The following is a 23,086-nucleotide window of genomic DNA, read 5'->3' on the forward strand; positions in this document are numbered from 1 at the left end:
TTGTAATTACTTTAATTTCAATTAAATATGATTAATTTAAATAATAGCTGAATAAATAGAAATTAAAGAATCTGGTATTAAACTATTAGCTAAATAAACATAGTAGTAGTAGTTCTGTAAATTAAAATATGCAAAAATTATCTTTCCTCGCTTCAAGTTATCAGGAAATAAGGGGGACATAAAATTTATCTTCAGTACTACAGAAGATGGCTGGTGGATTGTAAATTCCTGAAATGAGAAAGAAAGTTCATATTTCATTTACACAACAATTCATCGTTAAGATTCAAAGACACAGAAGCAGAAACCAACTGAATTTTCATTAGAAGGAGATTGGTTGAAAAAACTATATCATCTTATACTATATTATGAGAGGCTTAAGACACTAGAAAATTTTTCATGTTTTAATGAAAAGTTGTTCAAAGGCATTTTTAAGAATAACATACATTTTGACTTTAAATACTTGTAATACTATTTTCAAAAAAAAAAAAAAAAACCCAAGAATTTATTTGTTCATATAAATTGGATGGCAACAAAGAAAAACATGAAAACCTGAACTTGTGCTGTGGATTTTCTTAAGGAGGAGGTTGACAGCAAGTAAGGTGCATTGCATCAGTATCCTTTGAATTTGCATCTGCCCTTGCCTTAAGAATGTCTTTTAAAATAGGAATGAAAAGGTATTAAAACAAAAACTTTCATCCTCAAAGAAAGCAAAAAGCTGAGATCCCCTTGACAGTATCCTGTTGCTAATATTTCCAAGAAATATTATTTCTAATATTTCCAAGAAATATTTCCAAGAAATCCCCAACGTTGAAACTTGCAGTACTGGCAAAAGAGTGTAGGTCTGTAGTGGTCTTCAGTCTTCACTCTCATTTTGGGTATTTAGTTAATGTCCATAGAGAATAGTATTTTCCATCTTGTTTTTGTCTTTAAAAGTCATGGAAACCAGCCACCATGGACACCGAGGTTTTATATTGCATGAACTCCTCAATCTATTGAAGACGGTGCTAAAACACCAGAAAACACCACTCCACTCCCAGGTTTCTCCATTTTGAAAACATGATTAGTGAGTGATATTATCCATCCACATATTTTTAATTCTCTCCTTAATCTAAGTACTGTAATCTCCATCCCAGATTTCTACTCTGAACTAAACCTGCATATCCAGTGGTGGCAATGTTCCCTCCTACAGAACTGCAAGTTACCCCAGATTCCTACTACAAATCCTAGTCTCCTGATACAGACCTTCAAACTCAGCCATTTTTCAGAGCAAATGACATTGCAATATACCTATCTGGATAATTTTAAACTTTTTTTTTTCCATTTTACTGTTTTCCTTCATTGTAATGAACGGTTGAACTGATTTGATGCCATCGGATGGAGGTCACTTTTACATTACCAGTGGCGCTGACCTTCGCCTAAATTCAACGAATTCTCTATATTAAAACATTCACATTGGACAAAGTAGACTAGTCTCATCTCCCTCCATATTTCTTCCTTAGTACATGCACACAATCTCTACCCTTACTCTCCAGTTCTCTTCTTGCCCCCTTGAGTTCAGTCATGATGACCTTTCCACTACTCTGGAGGGCTGTGCTCCTTTCCTAGTTGGTGCTCCTCTCTATAAGATCTTGTCCTCCTGCCTATTTGCTTCATCCTTTAGGGAGAACCCAGATGAGCTTCCACAGAGAGGATTTTCCCTCTGAACAAGTTGACGTCTCTTCACCGTTTTCACCACATAAGATGATAATACACACAGTGATGTTACAATTAACATTTTTCTACCCCGTGTAAGAAAGGCCTTGCTTATTTTGCCTCAGTTCTGACAAAATGCCTGTGCATGGCAAAGAGAGTTTTGGAGACACATAATAAACTGAGTCAGTAGTGTATTTAGTTTGGGCTAGAATATATAGTTACTCTGGTCATTATAGTAATCTTAGCGCCCTGGAACTGTGTTGGCTCTTATGTACTTTATAATTGAGTAGAACTAAACAAGTCATGGGAACTTTATATCCTGTCTACCAGACCAAATCTTATCAATTTCACCCTTTTAGACATGATTTCAGTTGCTTTTCATTTTGATTGTTAAGATTACGCAGAAGAGTTCTGTCTGATGCCCACCATCATCTAGAGAATATGCATAAAATGCTCGCTGGAGAACAATTTAGAGTTAAGCAGGTAAATTTATTATGCCAACTTTTCACCTGTAGTCTAGTAGTTAGTAATGCTAAAAATAACTGAAATAGGACTTATTTCCCTGGTAAAGTATTATGACATAATGGAAGTGTATTGAGAAGTATATTGTGGATTAATATACAAAGAGGAGTGCAAGAAATCTGCACAAATAAGATTAAATCTGGGTAGAAAGCAATGTAAGGGGGTTGAAAGCATTTCTACATATCTCTATAAACCGTTTTTATATGCTCACACAAACTGCCAAGTTAAAAATCAGTGAGCTGCATCAAAACCATTTGATTAGTTTTTAATGCACATGAAATTTAGTTACAGTTTACAAATCAATTATTCTTTCAAGTTTTATTGCAATGTACTGAAGTTCAGTGCCTACTTTTACTCATTTCTCGTCAGTTGCATTAATCTCCCCTTCTAAAGAACAACCAGGAGCACTCTTAAATCAATGATAGCACAGGCATTTCTTTTGCTGCTGCATTTTAGTCACATCCAAGCTGGTACAGATGGTCTTTTCTGCACCACTAGGTTAATATGACCATGTTGTATTGCATTACAGATTTAGTTGTCTCCGTGCGGTTCATGCGGAAAGAATGCACACTGAGAAATGTGTGCCCCGCTATATCTCCTTAAGGGATAGAATACAAAACATAGGTAAGTGTAACTGTTGTAGCTTTTAAGTCTGTAAGACATCTTGTTATGTCTTCAGATTATACTAAGCTTGCTTTCTTACTCCAAGAATTAGATTCTGTTTAGTCTCATGTTTAATAGTAATAGTAAATCTGAAATAAGAAAAAAAAAACTCAGTATTTTCTCACAACTCATACATTGTCAGAAATAAAGAAAAACACTGATAAACTACTTCCATGGCTATAATTTAGTTTAAATACATAATTTAAGCAACAAGTGGTAGTGGTGGCTACGAAAGTTGGAAACAGCTTTACTTGGGGAAAAACCAATATTACAAAAATGTCCACTTAACTTTAAAAAAAATACTTTTTTTTATAATCTAATCTGTATCCCCCTCCTGGTTCACTCATTCCTCTTTGCCCCATCTCCAAGAGTGTGTCCCCACCCTACCCCCACCCAGCCAAGCCTCACTAGTACCTGGGCCCTCAAGTCTCTTGAGGGTTAGCTGCATCTTCTGTCACTGAGGCCAGACCCGGAAGTCCTGGACTGTAAGTGTTAAGGGCCTCATATCAGCTAGCATATGTCCCCTGGTTGGGTCCACCTAGCTTTTAATCATTGGTTTTTCTTGCAACTGCAAGTTCTTGTTTCCTTCATTCCATTTATTGTCATTTTATAAACTTTTAGTACATTGTAGATCAAATAATTTTACAACAAAAAGCCAGTATATGGCTTAACAGTAGGTACCTCTCTGGCCTGGTTGTTCCCAGTTAAGCACCAAGAGGAATTATTCTTTTTTTTTTTTAATTCTAACACCACCAAAAATTTGTATTTACTAAGAAGCATTTAGAATGTCAACAAAACAGCTACATTTGATTTTGTTTTGTTTTGTTTTGTTTTTTTTTGTTTTGTTTTGTGTTTTTTTTTTCTGCAATTACAGAGTGGTATTCAGAGTTAACAGAACAATTATCTTCATATAAGCTTCTGCTTCAGAATAAACTGAAGATGAATAAAAAATTATACAAAAGGGGGAGGAACCAACAACAACAACAACAACACAAAACAACCAAACTACTGTCCCTATATATAACTAATTTGTGCTGAGTACCAACAAGACCCTGCTTTAAATTTCCATGCTAATTAGTGTAAACTCTATGCAAATGGAGAGCATTCCAAAGTGTGGCTAGGGTCTGGAGAGTGGGGCAAAAGTGGGCAGAGAGCAGTAGTGAAGTTTGCCAGTGTAGATTTCCATTAGTGAAGGATTGTGGTGGGTTAGACTGCATCACTGAAAACAGGCTGTAGATGGGCAGTTGTAGAACAAGTCTTTAATCCCAACACTGTGAGTTTGAAGCCAACCTGGTCTGTAATGTGAGCACCAGGACAGTTGGGGCTACATAGAGAACACCTGTCTCAAAACCAACAGATAAAGCAACAACAACAACAAAAAAGAGCAGAGAGAAGGAAGGAAAGGAGAGAATAGGGGAGGAAGAAAGAAAGAAACAAAGAAAGAAAGAAAAAAGAAAGGAAGAAAGAAAGGAAAGGAAACAAGAGATCGTATAGATATTTTCAAGGGAATATCTTCAGGAGCTAAGGACTGGGAGGAGCTAAAGTCAATTGTCTAAATGGAAAATGGACCTGTAGCTTCCGAAGTCTTCTGAGAGAAGTTAGGGGTGGAGTACTGGCTACAGTTTAGAGTAACTGCTGTTGGTAGATTGCTCTCAGGCCTTCATTTCTAACTTCTCCCTAACCTCCATATACTACCTTAAGACTCAAGGCTCCAGGGTTCCAGTGTGATCTTAAACTCCCTGCTGCTCATCTGAAGCCTCATGTGTCCCTCATGCCCAGTCACTGTAACCATCCCTTGGGAAAGGGGATAGCACTGTGTAATTCCATTCCTGCCAATGAATAGGATGGTTGGACCTCCCGTGGGGCTGTTTGGTGTGTGTGAAAGTTCACTGCTTTCAGCATTTTTGCTATTACAATCAAGAGCAAAGTGTTCAGTACAAAGGTGGAGAAAGAGAGCCCACATTTTTTTCTGGAAAAATAAGTTGTTATAAATTAATTCTATTATCAATTATTGAATGTAAGAATTTAAATTCAGGGCATACATACACCCAGCACTTTAATTGAAAGCCGTAAAGCCAATGTGAACAACTCTGTAGCCCAATAAGCACGAATACATAGAGAGACATGAATTTAATCCAGGAAAATAGACTAAAAGATCGAATTTTATGGGAGAAACAGAGAATGACTGCTCAGCATTTCCTTTGTATGGTGAGACCTGTGATAGGAGCAGCTTGAAAGGAGGTGAGGTTTCTTTTCTACTGCTAAGTGAGGGGTATGGTGTGTGATGTCACTGAGGGGATGTGAGAACAAGCCAGAACATCCATAAGGAAGGCTTCCCTTAGCAGTTAGACTGGGAAAAAAATAGTTTCCAACATGTACACAGTACTGACCAACTAGCTTTCCTGAGTGATGAATAATAAATGGACTGGCACAGCCAGTGCAGTTTTGACACTAGTCAAACCAAACCAAACCCAACCAAACCAAACCAAAGCATTTTTCCAAACCCCAGAGTCCTCTGGCAGACAGTAAAGCTGATGTTAAAAATTGGGACCTTTAAAGAGCAGCAGGAGCAGCAGCATACTCCTCTCTGAACATGGTAAAATTACTGCTGATATTCTGTGAAGCCCTGCTTCCAGTCTGGTCACATCACCATGACAGCAAAGGAGGCAATAAATAGATTTCTACCAGGGAGATGAGAGAGAAGACAGGATAATGAGATGGACTGCTCTTAACCACTCAAGGTTGAAATCATTCTGTAAGGAGGCACGGGGAATGAATGGGACAAGACAACATTGCACATGCTTCATTAATCTCCATGTGCTTAAGATAACCAAGTCAATAAGAGTATGATTTTACCATTCTGTTATTTAGACTCTATCGGGTATATATATTTCAGGTACACACACACACACACACACACACACACACACACACACACACACATGTATTTCCCCCTCTGCAAATGCCAAGTTAAAGAATTCATTCAGGTCTTCTAGAAGTGAAAACAACCTATATTGATTCTAGATGATCATGCAACCATCATGCTGATGAGAGCTCTAAATAAAATGTTCACAACATGAATGAGAAACAGTCCAGTTTCCCAAAAACTGTGTGACTACAGCTCTCCCTGATTTTCAGGTTGCTAGGTAACAAAATATTCCATAGGACACTCACAAGAAGCCCCTATGAGTGCATGCTTTTGCTGACCTAGATGTTGATCAACATCTATTATTAACAAAGCACATATGTTTTTCAATCACAAGGACTTCCATTGATCTTAGATTTATGTTTTGTCTATATAATAGGGAGACTATGGCAAAATTTAATTAAAGTTCTTCTCTGTTTGTTTTTGCAACAGTGTCATGGTTCCTTTTCTCCCCTATATTAAATGTAATCCTTAAAGAAGAGACTTTCAAAAGAAAATGAAAATAAACATTAGTTACATTGTAAAGCCTTTAATTGAATTTCACTGAATAACAGATGGTTTCTATAGCAGTGTGTGCTGTTTAGGGAATTCTGTATCAAAATTGCAGCTTCTCATCATTAAATTAAAGAATGACTTTCAGCTCCAGTGGAGACTAGTGAAAGCATGGTGGAGCCTTGCTGCAAATGAAATATAGACCCTAAGCATTTTTTTCTTACTTGCTTAGGGTCAGAGAACAGACACAAATAGCTGTTGAGATGAACATATGCTTTATGTGTTAATTATCTTGAGTGAGTCCAAAATGTATGAATATGGTTTTAGTGCCTTAAATTAAACAGATAAGTGCCTAAATAATAAAATGGTATTTTGTTTCATTTGAAGCTTTTAGGAAAACTCAAACTTTCAGTAAGAATAATAATGAACTTTGCCCCAGAAGACATGTTAACCTTTTATAATGGGGTCTTTTAGAGGATGACTAAGTGAAAGTTGTTGTCATGTTAATTATGACATTTGAGGTTATTTTATTACATGACTTACATTTGACCTCACCTAAAGTTATTTTATTTGAGTATTGAATTTCTATGTTTCTGAGTCAGCAGTTCCGAGTTCAAAAACTTGCATTTTCAAGCATGTGGCATTTTCATGGTAATGATCTTACCAAGAGGAAAGTTATGACCAGAGCAATCTTATTAATATCTAGTCAGTAGAAAATATATTAATAATTTCATGTTAAAACATATATGTGTATTTTCATTGCACAAACACATAGATACTTGCTATTGGTAAGGGATTTGTACAGGTGTAAGAAAGAACATGTTGCTGCTTTGAAATTGAGCCTAAGGGTCACTGGCTATATTAAATTAGGTAAATATCCTTTAATTTTCTACAGTCACCACCTTTCTTTTAGTACTGATTTTTCAAATTCATTTTAGTGTATACGCTTTTAAAATTAGGATTATAATATGATTAAATTCTATTATGGTCTACTGGGCAAACAAATGTACCCAATGTGTCAGTAGACCAAAGTCTGAAGTTTTATGTCCCACAGGAATAAGGCCATGTAGATTTGCTTGCATGAGGTAGGATTTCCACAGGAAAGAGGCTTTTGAAATAGATATGCTACAAAAATGGCAACATCCAACTAGACAACACATGACAAAAGGTTATTTTAGTTAAACTCTATGAAATATAAGAAGCCATAGAAGGTGAAGCTAACAAAATCTTGTAAGCTACTCTGATTTAGAGATTTGTATTGCGTACATATAGTAATTTGGAGTTTTATGTTTTAGACAGCAAAATGATACTGTAAAGGAGAGAAAGAGCAGACTACTGTAATGAGTGCAGTAGTGTTTCATGTAAATTTGGAGAAAAGATGCTAGAAGAAGGAATTACAATAATTCAACTATTACATTAGCTCAAGTACGATGTGCTAGAGTTATGAGTAGAATAATTGTCGTGGGATAAAAAGAGAGATTTTGAAAGACATGATAGATGTATTTGGTCCACCCTTTTCATGACAAACAAGAGGATTCAATGGAAGGAAACTTTGGATGATTAGTTAATGGCAACATCCATAATGATCAAGAGATAGAGAGACAATAGATGTTAAAGACACATTTGACTTGAAAGGGTAAAACTTCAGAAGTGCCAAAATATTCCCAAGAACATACCCAATAATTATTGGATAGATGAAGCTCTAAGACAGTAGTTCTCAACCTGTGGGTTGAGACCCTTTTGAGAGGCGTTGAATATCCTTTTCACAAGGGTTACCTAAGGCCATCAAGGGAGTAAGCATATGCTGCTGAAACAACTGTTCGCTTTAAAGATGCAGTGAGTATGGTTCCCTAACTGTGTAGAAGACCATCTAGAGAGTCAATATAAAGAGCTCACTTATGTTGCTCTGTGGAATTCAGAGAAAATTTGAAACAGTGATATGTGTGTGGCTCAGATACCTACAGCAAGAGGAAAATAATAGAAACTGAGAAACACAAGTTCTACAGAAAACTTAAGGAAATGTGTGCTGAGCACAGTATATTGAGTAGCATGGGTCCAGTCAAAAGGATGGCTAGCATTCTGTGCTGGTTTATAAGAAACATTGGGGGTGTGTAGCAAGATACTCAAAAAAGAGACAGCCAGATATCCTAATTTTAATGTGCAATATCTAATTTTTAAATGCTGGCAACAAATTCAACTAATTAAAACTTAAAATAAAAACCACGATGTGATATAAACAAAATGTGTCTGTTGAAATGCAGGATATTTCTTCTCAGCAGCTTGAGCAAGAGCAACAGAGGAAGGAGCCAGAAGAAAATATTGGCATGGGAGGAAGACACTGGGGAAGATGGTTTTGAAGGAGCCGGAGAGTGCAGATCCTTAGAGGATATATAAATTTCACTTAGGATTTCTCAGCCAGAGGTGGCCTGTAGTTGTGGAGGAATTTCCACTCAATGACCCCCTTTACCCCTGCTGTGGGCACAAGAAGAAAATCTTTCTATCCGGCAACTCAGGAACAGATTTAAGCTCAGGGTCATAAGGGTTATAGAGAAGGTTGAAAATGCCTTTTCTAGGTAAATTAGTAAAGAAAAAAAAAAACGCATCTCAAATAGATTTTGAGATGTGTAGTCAATTAATACCTTGGCCAAGTATTTTTCTAAGAATAAAAAAATACTTAACTGGAGCTTATAGTTTCGTAGAAAATGTATCCAAATTATGGCATAAACTCAATACATTGTTTGACAATGAGTGATGTAGATATAAATTTAGACTCACAATATTATATTGATGAAGGAGTGAAAATGTTTGAGGTTTGCCTGGTAAGATAAACATTAGAGAAACGTTTAGAGTTGATCAAACAAGGTAAAAATACATGCATTAATTTTTGCTGGATATTATATTAGTTCATTTTCCTGTTACCATGACAAAATATCCTGATAAAAATTAGTTAAGAATGAAAAGATTTTTTTTTCTGGCTCTTTTTTCAAGGGTGCAGTCTTGAATGATGGGAAGTCATGTATAATCAGAAAGTAGGCAGCACTGAGTGCATGTGTCAGCTCATTTTCTCCTTTTGGTTAGTCCAGATCTTATCATAGGGAATGATTACCTCCACAGTGGGCAGGTCTCCTCACCTTAATTAACTTAATGTAGATAATATAGGGATAACATGCTTCAGACATGCCCATGGCCTATTATTTCCTTGTGGATTCTAGCTCATATCAAGTTGACAACTAGGATTAAATGCCACAATTTAGAACTTTGTTCAATTATAGTTTCTTGAGTGTTTTCAAGAAAGTTTTCACAAAATTTCATTTAAAAAATATTTTACATATGATACCTAAAAGAAAAATAATAGCTTTATCTTTTATTACTATTGGCATTCATTTGTTAAATATATCCATTGTACAATATTTGTGAATTTGATAGGTAGATTCACTAAATAAAAGAACTTCCTTATCCACATGTTTTATTAAGGGGCATGAATCATCCATTTGAATTGGATTCTGTATCATTCACAGATAATGTTATAAAAATTTACTTATTCTGTTGATATGTTTGCTTTTCATATATTTGGGCTCTAGAATCTAAAGTAAGTATTTTTTCTGAGGATATTTATTAGTCCAACCATAAAGAAGTCTCCCTTTTTACAACCTCTCTTCTATTGCACAGATAACATTAAAAATCTCAATTTAATAAAATCTGCACATGTCACTTTTAAGAAGACAAATATTTTACATAAATGTGTCTTTAATAAACAGTAAATAGACAATTTTATACTTTTTTCTCCTCTTTCATTCTTTCTCTCATAATTATGTGCACCATATTTTCATAAGAAGTTAAGCATTGGCAAAAGAAAAAATGTCTTTTAAACATGCTTTAGTATACTTATCGTATATGTCATTGTAACTATACTTTATGGCCAGTTTAATTGACCCACATGTTGGCAATTGGACTGTAGGTCTCAAACTAATGCTCTCTCTATGTTGGGAGTTAACATTGTATTAGGTAAAGAAATATAGGGGTTCTACCATCTCGGATACTTGAGATCCTTTCAGTTTTAACTAGAATGTAATCTTCTTGATGGGAAGTTCCAAGGAAAATTATTGAATTCTATTCTAGGAACCCAAAGTCAAGATGCTCTAGCAAACATATCGTAGCTCCTATTAAACTGTATACTTGTGCAAATGTTCTCTTTTAGCTGTTTATCTTAGCATCTGTTAAACTATTAGCTTGTACAAAACCTCCTCAGGTAGATGCAGAGGAAGATACTAGGATGTAGTTTTTACCTTAAAAATCCCTTACCCTAAATGCTAAGGCTACACTTAAGTTCCACCCTACTGGAATGATGAGTTTTAATTGACTACAAACTTGGTTTGGGTGTACATCTCTAGTGAGTGCACATCTGTAATAACATGTGTTTTTCCAAAACACCTGCTTGTTAAATGAAGCATAAAAGTATCCAAATCTCACATTCTTTCCTTGTTTTCTTCCTTCCTTCCTTCCTTCCTTCCTTCCTTCCTTCTTTCTTTCTTTCTTTCTTTTTTTCCTTCCTTCCCTCTTTTCTTCCTTTTTCGTTTCCTCCCACACTTTCCATCCCCCTACCCGTTTTGACTTTCAATCAAAAGATGTTTGAAAGAGCCAAGGACATTATTTTGTACTGACAGTAAAATTTTACTCTCAAAGAAATAAATCATTAGGGTTTGTCAGAGAAGAGACATAATACGTAAAGTTATCAAGCAGCATTTTGGTCTTTTGAACTTTTCTGCTTGATTTAACACTCAATTCTTCAAAGTCTGATGCAACATTAAGGGAAAAAAAGGACAAAATGGCAAAGGGTATGAGTGAAACCAGCACACTGGCTGTAAATAATCAGGCTTTGAAGAGCCATAGAACAACTGCATCTGCATGTCTGTTACACTCTCCAGTGACTTCCAGTGTGTGGACAGTGATACCATAGGGGAACTACACATATTCACAAGGAGCAGAGTCTTCATTGGCCTTGCCAGAATTTCCTCATGAAATGCCGGTCTAACTGAACATAAAGTGCCATGGACCATGTTTGTGTTCTGGGAGCTGTTATACATAACTCTGTCTATTTAAGAAACCAAGGTGTGAATTCAACATTTGTATTTCAGTTTTAAATGAATGCATTATCTTTTTCTTTTTAAATCCCATCCTCTGCCATGGTGTGGATGTGCCCTCTGTTTTTTACTTCCATGTAGATGAAAGGTCATACCAGACACTATTCCACTGGTAAAATGAACTATTTGAGAAGACAGTTTAAAAAAAAATAAAACAAAGCAGGCATTTCTTCCCTCTGTAGGCAACCGAGTGTTCATGGATAGTCACCAATACAGATATGCATGGCAGGGAGAGGTGGGTATCAGTGAGGTTTGCACTACCATTCAGGAGTGACCGAATGACCAAATGAAATAAGTAGAGATAAGTTGAATTGGCTATCACCTTAAAGGCACAATTTTAGAGTTAGACTTTTTATTGTACCTTAATTTATTTCAAAACATATAGTTTGGAAAATTGATGAATTATTGTTTTTGCAAGAAAATTTTCTCAAATGTACTACTTCAGGGTAAAAAATTAAGGGTACTGGTGTCATATTACATTAATATATTTGTTCCTTTTTTGCTTTAAGAGAAAATTAAATTTATACTACTATTCAGACTTGGCAAAGCATATAACTGATAATATGATAAATAAATGTTCAATTGTTTGGTTTAGTATTAAGCTTAGGTTTATCCTTACAGGGAGGAACATACTGTGATTCATGGACGACAAGCCAGTATAATGAGGAATAAAATCCTTTGTAAGACAAAACCTGCCATAAAATATTATGGTTTCTGATTGGTTTTAAATGGTGGTGGTGGTGGTGGTGGTGGTGGTGGTGGTGGTGGTAGTGGTGGTGGTGGTGGTGGTAGTGGGGTGTGTCTGTGTGTGAGTGTGTGTGTTTGTGTGTGTGTGTGTGTGTGTGTATGTGTACGCATATGTGTGTCTGTGTACACATGTCTGTGTGAAATATAAAAAAAAAATCCATCATGTGGTTGTCAAGTTTGAACTTGGTAAATAACAGTGCTGAATTATACTGTCAAATGTTTGTTCCTGGACTTAAGTTGATGGCTCACTCAATGAACTCCACATACACAAATGAATGAAAGCTTGAGGTTTACCTTCCCACACCCAGAACCCATGTGAAAAATCTGGGCGTAAGAGGTGGGGAAACAACTTTATGAATAAAGTTCTGTTGTGTGAGTTTGTGTGGAAAATGGGTGTGCATGAGAGTCATTACAGTCTCAGCACTCAAGAGACAGAGACATCACTGGGGACAGCAGGCTACCCTGTCACACCAGAACTGGTGGATTCGAAGTTCATTTTCGACCCCAATTCAATAAATAAAAAATGATTGGGGAGATACATCATGTCAACTTCAGGACCCCACATTGTACATATATGTGTACATCTATACACATCCATATCCTTGCATATGAACACACATGAATGATCACACCCCCTACTACCACCCCCACAAATGGTAAAGCATAAATAAATGCAAAGCTGGCTACACCAGTGCAGGCCTGCAATCTCAATATTGAGGAGGCAAAAACAAGAATTCTTGGAGCTTGCTAATATCCATTAAGTCCCAGGTCTAAGGGTAGATGTGATCTCAATAATAAGGTAGAGAGTCACAGAAAAAAAGTTACTAGTGTCAACCACTGGCCTTTATACTGATACATACACCCCACTTATATGTTTGGGCATGACTGTCAGCAGCAGCTTTTGGGAACATGCTTTTATTTTATGCATTCTTTTATTTAATGTACATAAAAATAAAAGATTTTAAAATCTCTATTATTAACATGGTGTGATATCTTCCAAAATCCCTTAGACAATGTAAGATATATAACATCCAGTTTTTCTATTAATCTTTTATCATCCATAAAGATCAATAAGGGAGAGGTCAAATCAATGTATTCATAAAGCATGGGCACAACATGGGATCTCTTCAGACTTCAAAGTTCATGTACACCTAGAAATGATCACCTAGGACAAGAGCAGCAGAATATGCCAAGCAGAACACAGGGTAATGCAGACAACACAACCACACAGAGTCTATGTGGGAGAAGTGGAGGCACACATCTTGGAATGCTGAGCTGCACTCTGAAGAGGTCCCTTGCAGAGGAGTTACTGCAAAGGATTAGAAATAGGAAGTTTTTTAAACAGCCAGATGGCTAGTTATGTAAGATCCCAAACCACTACCGTAATCAAGGAGGTTGGCATTGACTCCTTGTCAGCAACACATAAAGGAAGAAAAAAAAAATGAATAGGCCACTGGGGGCATAGGACAATACAAATGTGAGGCAATACCCAAATTGGTACTATCTACTAAAGCTGTACTTCAAGCATCAGGCTACAGAAGAATAGTGTCTTTATTTGTCACTTTCCTATTGTTGTAAGAAAATACCATGACCACGGCAACTTATAGGAGGAAAGAATGACTCAACCTCATGGTACTAGAGGGATAACTGTTCATCACGGAGGGAAAGAAACAGGCATGGCAACTGGAGCAACAGCTCAAATATTGAATCACAAGCACAATGAAGAAAACTGGAAATGACCTGAGTCTTCAAACTTTCAAAGTTTATCCCCCAAGATATACTTTCTCCAGTATGGCCATACCCCTAAACTTACCCCAATAACACAACCAACTGGTGACTTAATGTTTAAATGAATGATAATTGGAGGACAATTATCATTCAAACTACTACTATATTAAATAAGATTTTATTTCTGGCAGGGTGGGTGGAGTGAGGAAATTCTCATGGAGACAGGGGTAGTGGTGGGGAAGAAAGATGAGATATGAAACAGTCAGAGGGTGGACTGGGAAGGGAATAAAATCTGGAGTGTAAAAAAAATAAATAAAAATACAAACAGAAGGTGTTCTGAAAACACTTTGCAAGAACAAGTATTATTTAATAAGTTATGGGGATACTAAGAAAGATTGTGTGAATATTGATTATATTTAATTAGAAACTTGAGATGAAAACAAAACTGAGAAATTAGAAAGTGTCCCATAACTGACAAACTAGGAATGAACACCAAAAAAAAAAAAAAAAAAAGAGCATTTGGCAGGGAGAAAAAAAAAATGGGACAGACTAAGTGTGAGTGACTTGTCAAACTCTAGGAATCTAATGATAAACTAATAAATCAAATAGTAGACTATTAAAGATATTTAGAAACACAATGACAAGTTTAAAGTAATATATTATTAATTAAAATTGTATGGTGGGAAGGGCAAAAAAAGATCTTTGAGATAATTGTCTTCTTGCTCAAAGTAAGGAATCCATTATGAGGAAAAATTAAAGATCAGGACCAAGTCTATAAATACAAAAACCTATATAATTGCAGATATGTGACATCTTATAAACTATTTTATAAAAACAACTATTAGAAATGTAAATATGTTGCCAGATATAAAAAGAAATATAGGTAGACAGAGACAACCAAACATTAACACAATAAAATTGAATAGACTAACATAGAACATGTCAGCACAATAGAAAACAATCTAATATATCAATAAACATGCATTTTGAGTAGAGATGTAATCAAATCAAAAGGAAGTATATCTTCCTAAAGAGTCTCAAAAAGTGAATATCAAATAGTATCAACTGATACAACTAAGAAAAATCTTAAAATTCATTTTAAAATGCAACAAGTCAAAGAGAAAAAGACTCATTTTATGAATTAAAGTACATGAGATGCAGTTGTAAATGCAAAGTTGTAAAACCAAAACAAACAAAATATTCTCTGTGTGAACTACTTTGCTTTACCAATATAAAGTTATTTATCCAAAGCACATTTTAAAAGCATCTTTTATAAGTTTGTTGGTCCATTTTTTAAGATAACTGAGATAATTTTTAAATTTACATGCTAATAGTTTATCAAGCAATACATTTTTTGTGTACCTCATATGAAGTATTATTTATAGTATTTAATGCTTGAAAGTAAAGTATTGATAAAGGAGGCAGGATGGTGGAGCACACTTTTAATCTCAGTTCTGTCGAAGAGGATGCAGTGAGTTCACAGCCAACCTGGTCTACATACTTAGTTCAGGGGCCATCCAAAGCTACACAGTATATCCCTGTCCTTAAAAGAGGCACTGGTAAACTACATCATGCTATTACCAAGACTTTCAAAGAGGACAAAAAATTTTGTAAAGTGTCAAAAGAATAATCACACCAGCTATGTGTTTCTGGTAGAAAATCTTTATATTTTCTATGTGAATACATTTTAAGAACTGACATGCACAGAAGCGGTAGAATGTCATGACTTTATGGACATGTGGACTTTTACTTACGATTTACACTTTTGACTGGTAATATCGGGTTGACCCTCTCTGGGGAGGCAGCATTGTCTTCATCTGTCACATACTCGAAGTTAATGATGAACATCATAGCCACACCCTCTTGATTCTTTACTGGGATTATGTGAGTGTTACAAATAAAAGTGGAACCTAAGGAGGGAAAAAATGAACGTCAGATCAAAAATATGCCTTTGGTGTGAACTAACAGTAAAAGTAAAATTAAAATATATTCTTATAAACATTTGACTGAAATAACCTCTGATATTCAATAAAATAATTTACCTTTTACACTACACACACACACACACATGTGTATATATATATATATATATATATATATATATATATACATGCATATATATATTTTATATACATGCATAAGGAGTATACAGTATAATTCAGTCACTACTACATTGTGGAAAAAACAATATCAAACTTAAACTTCTATTGATAACTTTAATAGATAATATATATATATAAATACTTTTAAGATTCTATAAAACATTACCATCCGTGTCCTACATATTTGCATTAAATCTGTGTCTATCTGAAACAGAATTGTATAAATAGTAAAGAGATACTCATTTTATAGCATCCTGATTTGGGAATTCAAATGTTCTTTCCCCTTTTACCCTTAATTTCATGGATGCAGTAACCTATTAGCTACCAAATGTGTTGCAAGAAATGAGAAATGTATCTACAGCATCTAAAGATAATGCTTTTGTTTGGTTATAATTTGTTAGGAAAAGGTACATTTTATATATTATTGTATTACTTTTTCTGTGTTGCTGTTAGCTGCCAATGATGATCCACTTACACAAATTTTTGCCATCCACTATCTACGGAGTACAGTTTTGAGAAATTTAATTTCTTTAAATCTCTTGCTTCTGTCTGATTTGTTGGAGTTGACTCCTAGTAATCCCACAAACAGCTCTCTTTCATTCTTATTGTCTAAATATTTGCTCGATTTAGTCAGAGTAAGAGAAATCTCACAAGCTATGGGTTTATTTCAGCCAGTTGATAATGAACAAACTTCAGAATAGGATCTTGATCTTTCAGGTGATAACATGTATCATGAATATTTTCATTTTGTAGAAATCAGTTGAGATTATATTGAGGAGAATTATGTAGCAGTGTCAAAATAAAAATAAGTGTATGAAGGTTAGGTTGACCAGAGATTTTAGGTTAATTGTTAGAAAATGCTGGACAGCTGGAAGCTAGGAACAAAGGGATGGACAGATAGCACAAAGTTTGAACCAAGAGCCTCAGCATCAATAAGAACCACAAGGTGCTGACATTCAAAAGTGGCATCATAGATAATTCTGTTGCTTGCAAAAGGAGCAGTGAATAAAGCTCCTTCCTTCCTTCAGAGTCCTCCATGCTGCCAGAGCTGAGAAAAGAAGCCATTGTTTGTTGTTCTTATGGGGTTGCAAACCCCTTCAGTTCCTTCAACCAGATCCCTAGAGCTCCCAGGCACTAAGCACCATCCAAAGAGTACACATGGATGGACCCATTGCTCCAGCTACAAATGTAGCAGAGGATGGCCTTGAAGGACATCAATGGGAGGAGAAGCCCTTGGTCCTATCAAAGCTCAATGCCCTAGTGTAGGGGAATGTCAGGGCAGGAAGAAGGAGCATCTTCATAGAAGCAGGAGGAGGGGGTGGGATTAGGGAGTTTCTGGAGGGGAAACCGAGAAAGGGTATAACATTTAAAATGTAAATTAAAAGCATATTCAATAAAAGTGAGAAAAAGAAGCTGTATCAAGTTGTTCCAATGGCTTCTAATTTCTACAGAACTTTAGAACAATACTTGTACTTTAGAGATACTAATGTGTTGATTATAATTTAGATTAACAAATACTGGTAGCCTCCCAAATTTGAAATAGAATAGACCTTAATATAATGTCAAATTGTATAGAATGGTATTCCACAGTTCCAGATGCTTTAAAAAAAAACATGTTCCAAAAATGATTCGCTGCATCTTCAGTCTTCAGCTGTATCTTCAATTCATCTAATAAAACAGTTAGCTAGAGCACTTGTCGACGTTTCCATGGTAACAAACAGGCCGACTTTAGTAAACACAAAATAAGCAATTTAAGAGCGCTCCATTAGAACTAAATATAGAAGTGCTTCGGGCCAGGCATCACAATGTGCACTGATAAAACAGAGTCTGAAGAGCTGTGAGAAATAGCCGTTATGCACCTTCCTAATGAGTCAAAATACATATTGATTTTGCCACTTAAAATAACGTTTCCTGCATCATTTAGAATATAATTGTGAATTCACAGATTTGTTATTCAGCGGTTTCAAATATTTCAGCATTTGAGGTATACTTCTGATTGTGAAGCAAAAATATAAAAGAGATCTTTGAGAAATCAATAAATGAAAGATACAAGGACAGAGATTTAATAGGTTTGCAGTAGAACAGAGTCATTTCATATTGGCTAATAAAAGAAAAATCATGCCCTTCCATACAAATGCTTAAAATTTACAGTTGAGTAAAAAGAATATAATTATGGGCTTCAGATAAACAGTCCAATGCATGTATATCAGCTCCACACCTCATTGCATATGTACAATAAATCTGAAATTTATTGCTTCCTACTGTTGCTTTCTACATGCTTGTATTAAGTGATATATTCTTTTTCTGCAGTCTACTGAAGACTCACATTTACATGGTTTTCAGTTTTAGGTTCTGAGGGGGGATGGACATATCCAGCAGTCTTTTGTAGCCTGTGGAAGCCACATAGTAAAAGGAAAGGATCATATATGGAATGTATTTTAGCTTGCAAAATTCTATGACATTCAAGGACTGCTGAGTTACTGCTCCTGTTTAATATGTTTTTTTTTTCTAAATAAAATGGTAGAAACAAAAGGAACAGAAGCATAATCCATGAAACGCTATTTTAAAATTGAAGAAAGAAAATACTACTGACTTTATGATGTTTAAATAACATTAAATCATGGAAAAATTTAAGGCCTGTTAAAATGCATCATGTATTCAAATGAATTTAATAGTGTTTTTTTAAGTAGCAGAATATTTACAATAACATTATCCATTATTTATACAGCCATACATGTGATTATGTTCAACTAGTATTAATTAGACTTGGGTCCATTTTCATATTCTATTTCCTGAGTGAAATAATACCTTTTCAAAGTACAAAGGCCATTTAGGAAAAACCATGCTCATTTTAATACATTTTTCAGAAATAAACAATTTAAACTCTTCTTATTAGTGAAGAAGAGCTTGGTGATTTGAAGAATATAACAATTGCCTCTTCATTCATAAACCAGTGGCTTACAGTTAGCTGCATTATAAAATTAAAGACCATGATTTAACTTTCTTGAGTGCATTTTATGTCTGTGATGTGTATTTGCAGGGCATCCTGTGCACACAAGGAACAACACAGAGGTCAGAGTGACTATACCAGAGTATCTTGGCTACAGAGGGTGGAGGGAAGGTCAAGAGAAATGAAAGACCACAAACGACACGTGACCTGGAACTTCTCTCTTCTTTAGAAAGTTCTGGGAACTTCCTGCAAAGATTGCTGTCATCTGCTTTGAAACCCACTTTCATGTGCACGCAAACAATAGCATGTAGAGAATGCCAGGATGGAATTAAAGAAGGCACTTTAGAAAAATACCCTGCCAGGACTGTACATGAGTCTTTTAGTATACACTAGGGTGATGTGGGTGAAAAATGCTGAGGCAAAGCCTGAAGTTGGTTGAACAAGAAGAATGCTGTGCTATATTTTAAACTGGGACAGAGAAAGAGAGGAACTGATTTTGAAGATTGTGTATATTCATAGGATTTTGAATATGGTAACTATGAAATAGCCCGCTGGAATATATAAGTGTTGAAAATGTAAACACCAAGAGTTGCAGTTCAGGTTACTTTAGACATTGGTCCAAGTCAGAGTTATGAATCTGGAAGTCATTAGGAAGAACATTGCATTTCAAGAATGGATGGGGGTAGTTAGGAGAGAGAAAGTTTGTAGCTTATCTCAGAGGCAGGTCATAGTCAGAGGAAAGACAAACAAGATGCTGTCAAATTCATGGAGGCACACACAGTGGGAGGAAAACCAACATTGTGGGGTATCTGGTCTTCTGAGCCATCAGGATTTTTAGAGGTTCCCATAAGCTATTGCTGATAGGGATCATGAGACATTTATAAACATGTACCCCTTTAAGAAATATTTTCAAAGACTGTAACTGCTTGGATGCATTCAAAAGTGAGTGGAAATGCAGGAAATTACATCTAACAATAGAAGATTCTTTTTTACTGTTTTACTAAATTGATGATTTGGTCACAGTTCTAGCATAGGTCAGTAGCTAGAGAAGCATTTAAGGTATAATTTTTGATAGAAACATTATGGCTTATTTCTATACTTCTACAAGGTACATTGAACTGTTTTCAAGTAACTTTAACCAAATGATGTTTATATTAAGTCATTTTATTACCTAGGTTCAGGAAAGGTCTAGTTCTATTTCAAGACATTTCCTTAGCTTTGTTTTGTTCCGTGTGGATTTCCTCTGCACATAGTATCTGTACAAAACATGATAACCCTTACTGCCGAGGAGCACCAGCTATGCAACTAAGATGTCTGCAGTCCCATCTTCTACTCCCAGTTTATAGAGTAGCTGTCTTGCTCAACCTAATGGTGCAATCCATAGCACACTTATGTATCTGTATCCTATAAACAATTTTTATTGTCTAAACTTGTTCTTATAATCAAATGAGTTAATACCCATATAGCAAGGTATTAGGATAGAATTATTTATACTACATTAATATGATGATAGACTAGACCAAGTCATTCTCACTAGATTTCTATTCCTGGGTCCAAAAGCAATTTGGGAAGGAAGGATTTTATTTAGCTTACACTTGCATGTCACAGTCCTTCACCTAGGGAAGCCAGGGAATAATTCAAGCAAGAACTTGGAGCGGGAACTGAATATAGCAAAGACTCCAGAGGAATGCTGCTTACTGGCTTGCTTCCAGACTCATTTTCAGATACCTCCTTATGCAACACGGGGCATCCTGTCTAGTGATCACACACTGCCTAGAGACCTGTGCCCTTTCCATAAATTAGCAATAAGGAAAATGTCCCATAGACATACCCATAGGACAGAGTGGAGTAGGCAATTCTTTAACTGAGTTCCTTCTTTTCATGGCTTTCTAGTTTCTATTTAGTTGGGATAATCTAATCAGTACATCAAGAACTATGAACTATCTCTAATCCTGAAGATTTACAAAGCCATCGAACATATTCTACAGACATAAAGCAACCCAGGAATGAGAAGGAGAGTGGGAGGAAGGGAATAAGAAAGAGAAGTTCTTTGGGGGAAAACTGACTTGGAGCTTCCCTTCATTCCACCTCACATTACCTGCATGTAAGGTCCTGTATAAAATATAAATTTTTAATGGTCCAAGAAACTTGAAAGGTATTCACTAATGAAATATGTACTTCTCATAATTGAGTGAGTACCTCCTCCTATTGATGCCTGACAAGACCGTACTCTGTTACATATGCAGATGGAGCCATGTGTCTCTTCTTGTGTACTTATTGGTTGGTGGTTTAGTCCATGAGATTTCTGGTTGGTTGATATTGTTGTTCTTATGTGGTTGCAAACCCCTTCAACTCCTTCAGTTATTTCTCTAACTCTATTGTAGCCCCATGCTCAGTTCAATGGTTAGCTGCCAGTATCTTTATCTGTATCAGTAACGTTCTGACAGAGCCTCTCAGGAGACATCCAAAACAGGCTCCTGTCAGCAAACACTTCTTGGCCATAAGCAATAGTGACTGGGTTTGGTGGCTTCATATGGGATGGATTCCCATATGGGGCACTCTCTGAATGGCCTTTCCTTCAGTTTCTGCTCCACAATTTGTCCTTGTATTTTCTCCTAAGAGTATTTTGTTCCCCATTCTAAGAAGGACTGAAGCATCCACGATTTGGTTTTCCTTATTATTGAGCTTCATATGGTCTATGAATGGTATCTTGCATATTCTGAGCTTTGGTGCTAATATCCACTTATCAGTGAGTACATAGTCTGTGTATTCTTTTGTGACTGGGTTACTTCACTCAGGAAGATAGAAATATCCATTTGCCTGAACATTTCATAAAGTCATTGTTTTTATAGCTGAGTCCTTCAAACAGGACAAAATGGCAACTAACAGATTGGAAAAAGATTTTTTACCAATCTTATATTTAATAGAGGCATAGTATACAATTTATGCAAAGATCTCAAGCAATTAGACTCTAGAGAGCCAAGTAACGCTATTAAAATGGGGCACAAAGCTAAACAAAGAATTCTCAACTGAATATTGAATGGCTGAGAAGAACCTAGAGACTTGTTTATCATCCTTAGTTATCAGATAAATACAAATTAAAACAACCATGATCTTCTACCTTATACCAGTCACAATAGCTAAGATAAGAAACTCAGGCAACAGCTAATGTAGGTGAGGATGTGGAGAATTAGGAACAGTCTTCCGTTGTTAGTATGATTGCAAGCTGGTACAGCCACTCTGGAAATCAGTCTTGGTGGTTCCTCAGAAAATTGGACCTGAGGATTCAGCTATACTGCTCCTGGGCTTATACTCAAAAGATGCTCCAACATTTAACAAGGAGACATGCTCTACTGTGTTCATAGCAGCCTTATTTATAATAGCCAGAAGCTGGAAAGAACCCAGATGTCCCTCAACAGAGGAATGAACACAAAAATTGTGGTACATTTGCACAATGCAGAAATTCTATCTTTACTTCTGTTTCTACAACATAAGGTCAATGGCTGCAAACGATTTATCAAGGGATTAAATTATCATCCAAATAGTAGTCAGTTATATATAGTGAGTCAAGTTCATGGGATAGTGACAAAATAAGCAGCATCACAACAACAGCATAAGCTTATTAGTTTGCTACCACGCCTGTGCACACTCAGAGCACTTGGAAAAATATTTAACAGGAAGTCAAATTTTATAACACAAACTATTACACTTGCACATTGGTTCCTGTTCTTCGTAGAGCAAGAGTGATGGCTAGTCTTAGTTTTCAACTTGACTACAGCTGAGGTAACTAAATCCCAAGCATCTGAATATATGTGTGAAGGATTTTTTAAAAGTAATTTGAAGTGGGAAGATACCTTTATAGTCTGGATGTTTTGAAGTGGGCAATCCATCTTCCATCTAGGCTATGCCTTCTGGTGTTAGGCTGTACAAAGGACATGGAAGAAGGAAACTTTTGTATTTGTCTGCTTGGCCTTGCAAATCCATTCCTTTGCTGGCATTACTACCTCATTTGTTGGGATTATGGTGTATACTGCAGACCAAATGAGACATCCAGGCTCATAGATTGAAGCACTATTGGAATTTTACACTTTTAATTGATAGATAGTCATCAGTGAACTAGCTG

At 35.8% G+C, this 23,086-nt stretch overlaps 1 protein-coding gene across 1 annotated transcript in view; it reads right to left on the bottom strand.

Annotated features, from left to right (window-relative positions):
• KCNH7 (potassium voltage-gated channel subfamily H member 7) overlaps positions 1-23,086 on the bottom strand; it is a gene marked incomplete at both ends in the record, with an annotated part of 460,182 nt that overhangs the window by 151,722 nt on the left and 285,374 nt on the right. Inside the window, one exon of the mRNA XM_080927932.1 lies at positions 15,666-15,821. Coding sequence (XP_080784058.1) covers positions 15,666-15,821 — 156 coding nt within the window. The remainder of the gene's footprint in view (positions 1-15,665; positions 15,822-23,086) is intronic.

This window comes from Micromys minutus (assembly GCF_963924665.1).
Source record: "Micromys minutus genome assembly, chromosome: 13".
Taxonomy (NCBI): Eukaryota; Metazoa; Chordata; class Mammalia; order Rodentia; family Muridae; genus Micromys; species Micromys minutus.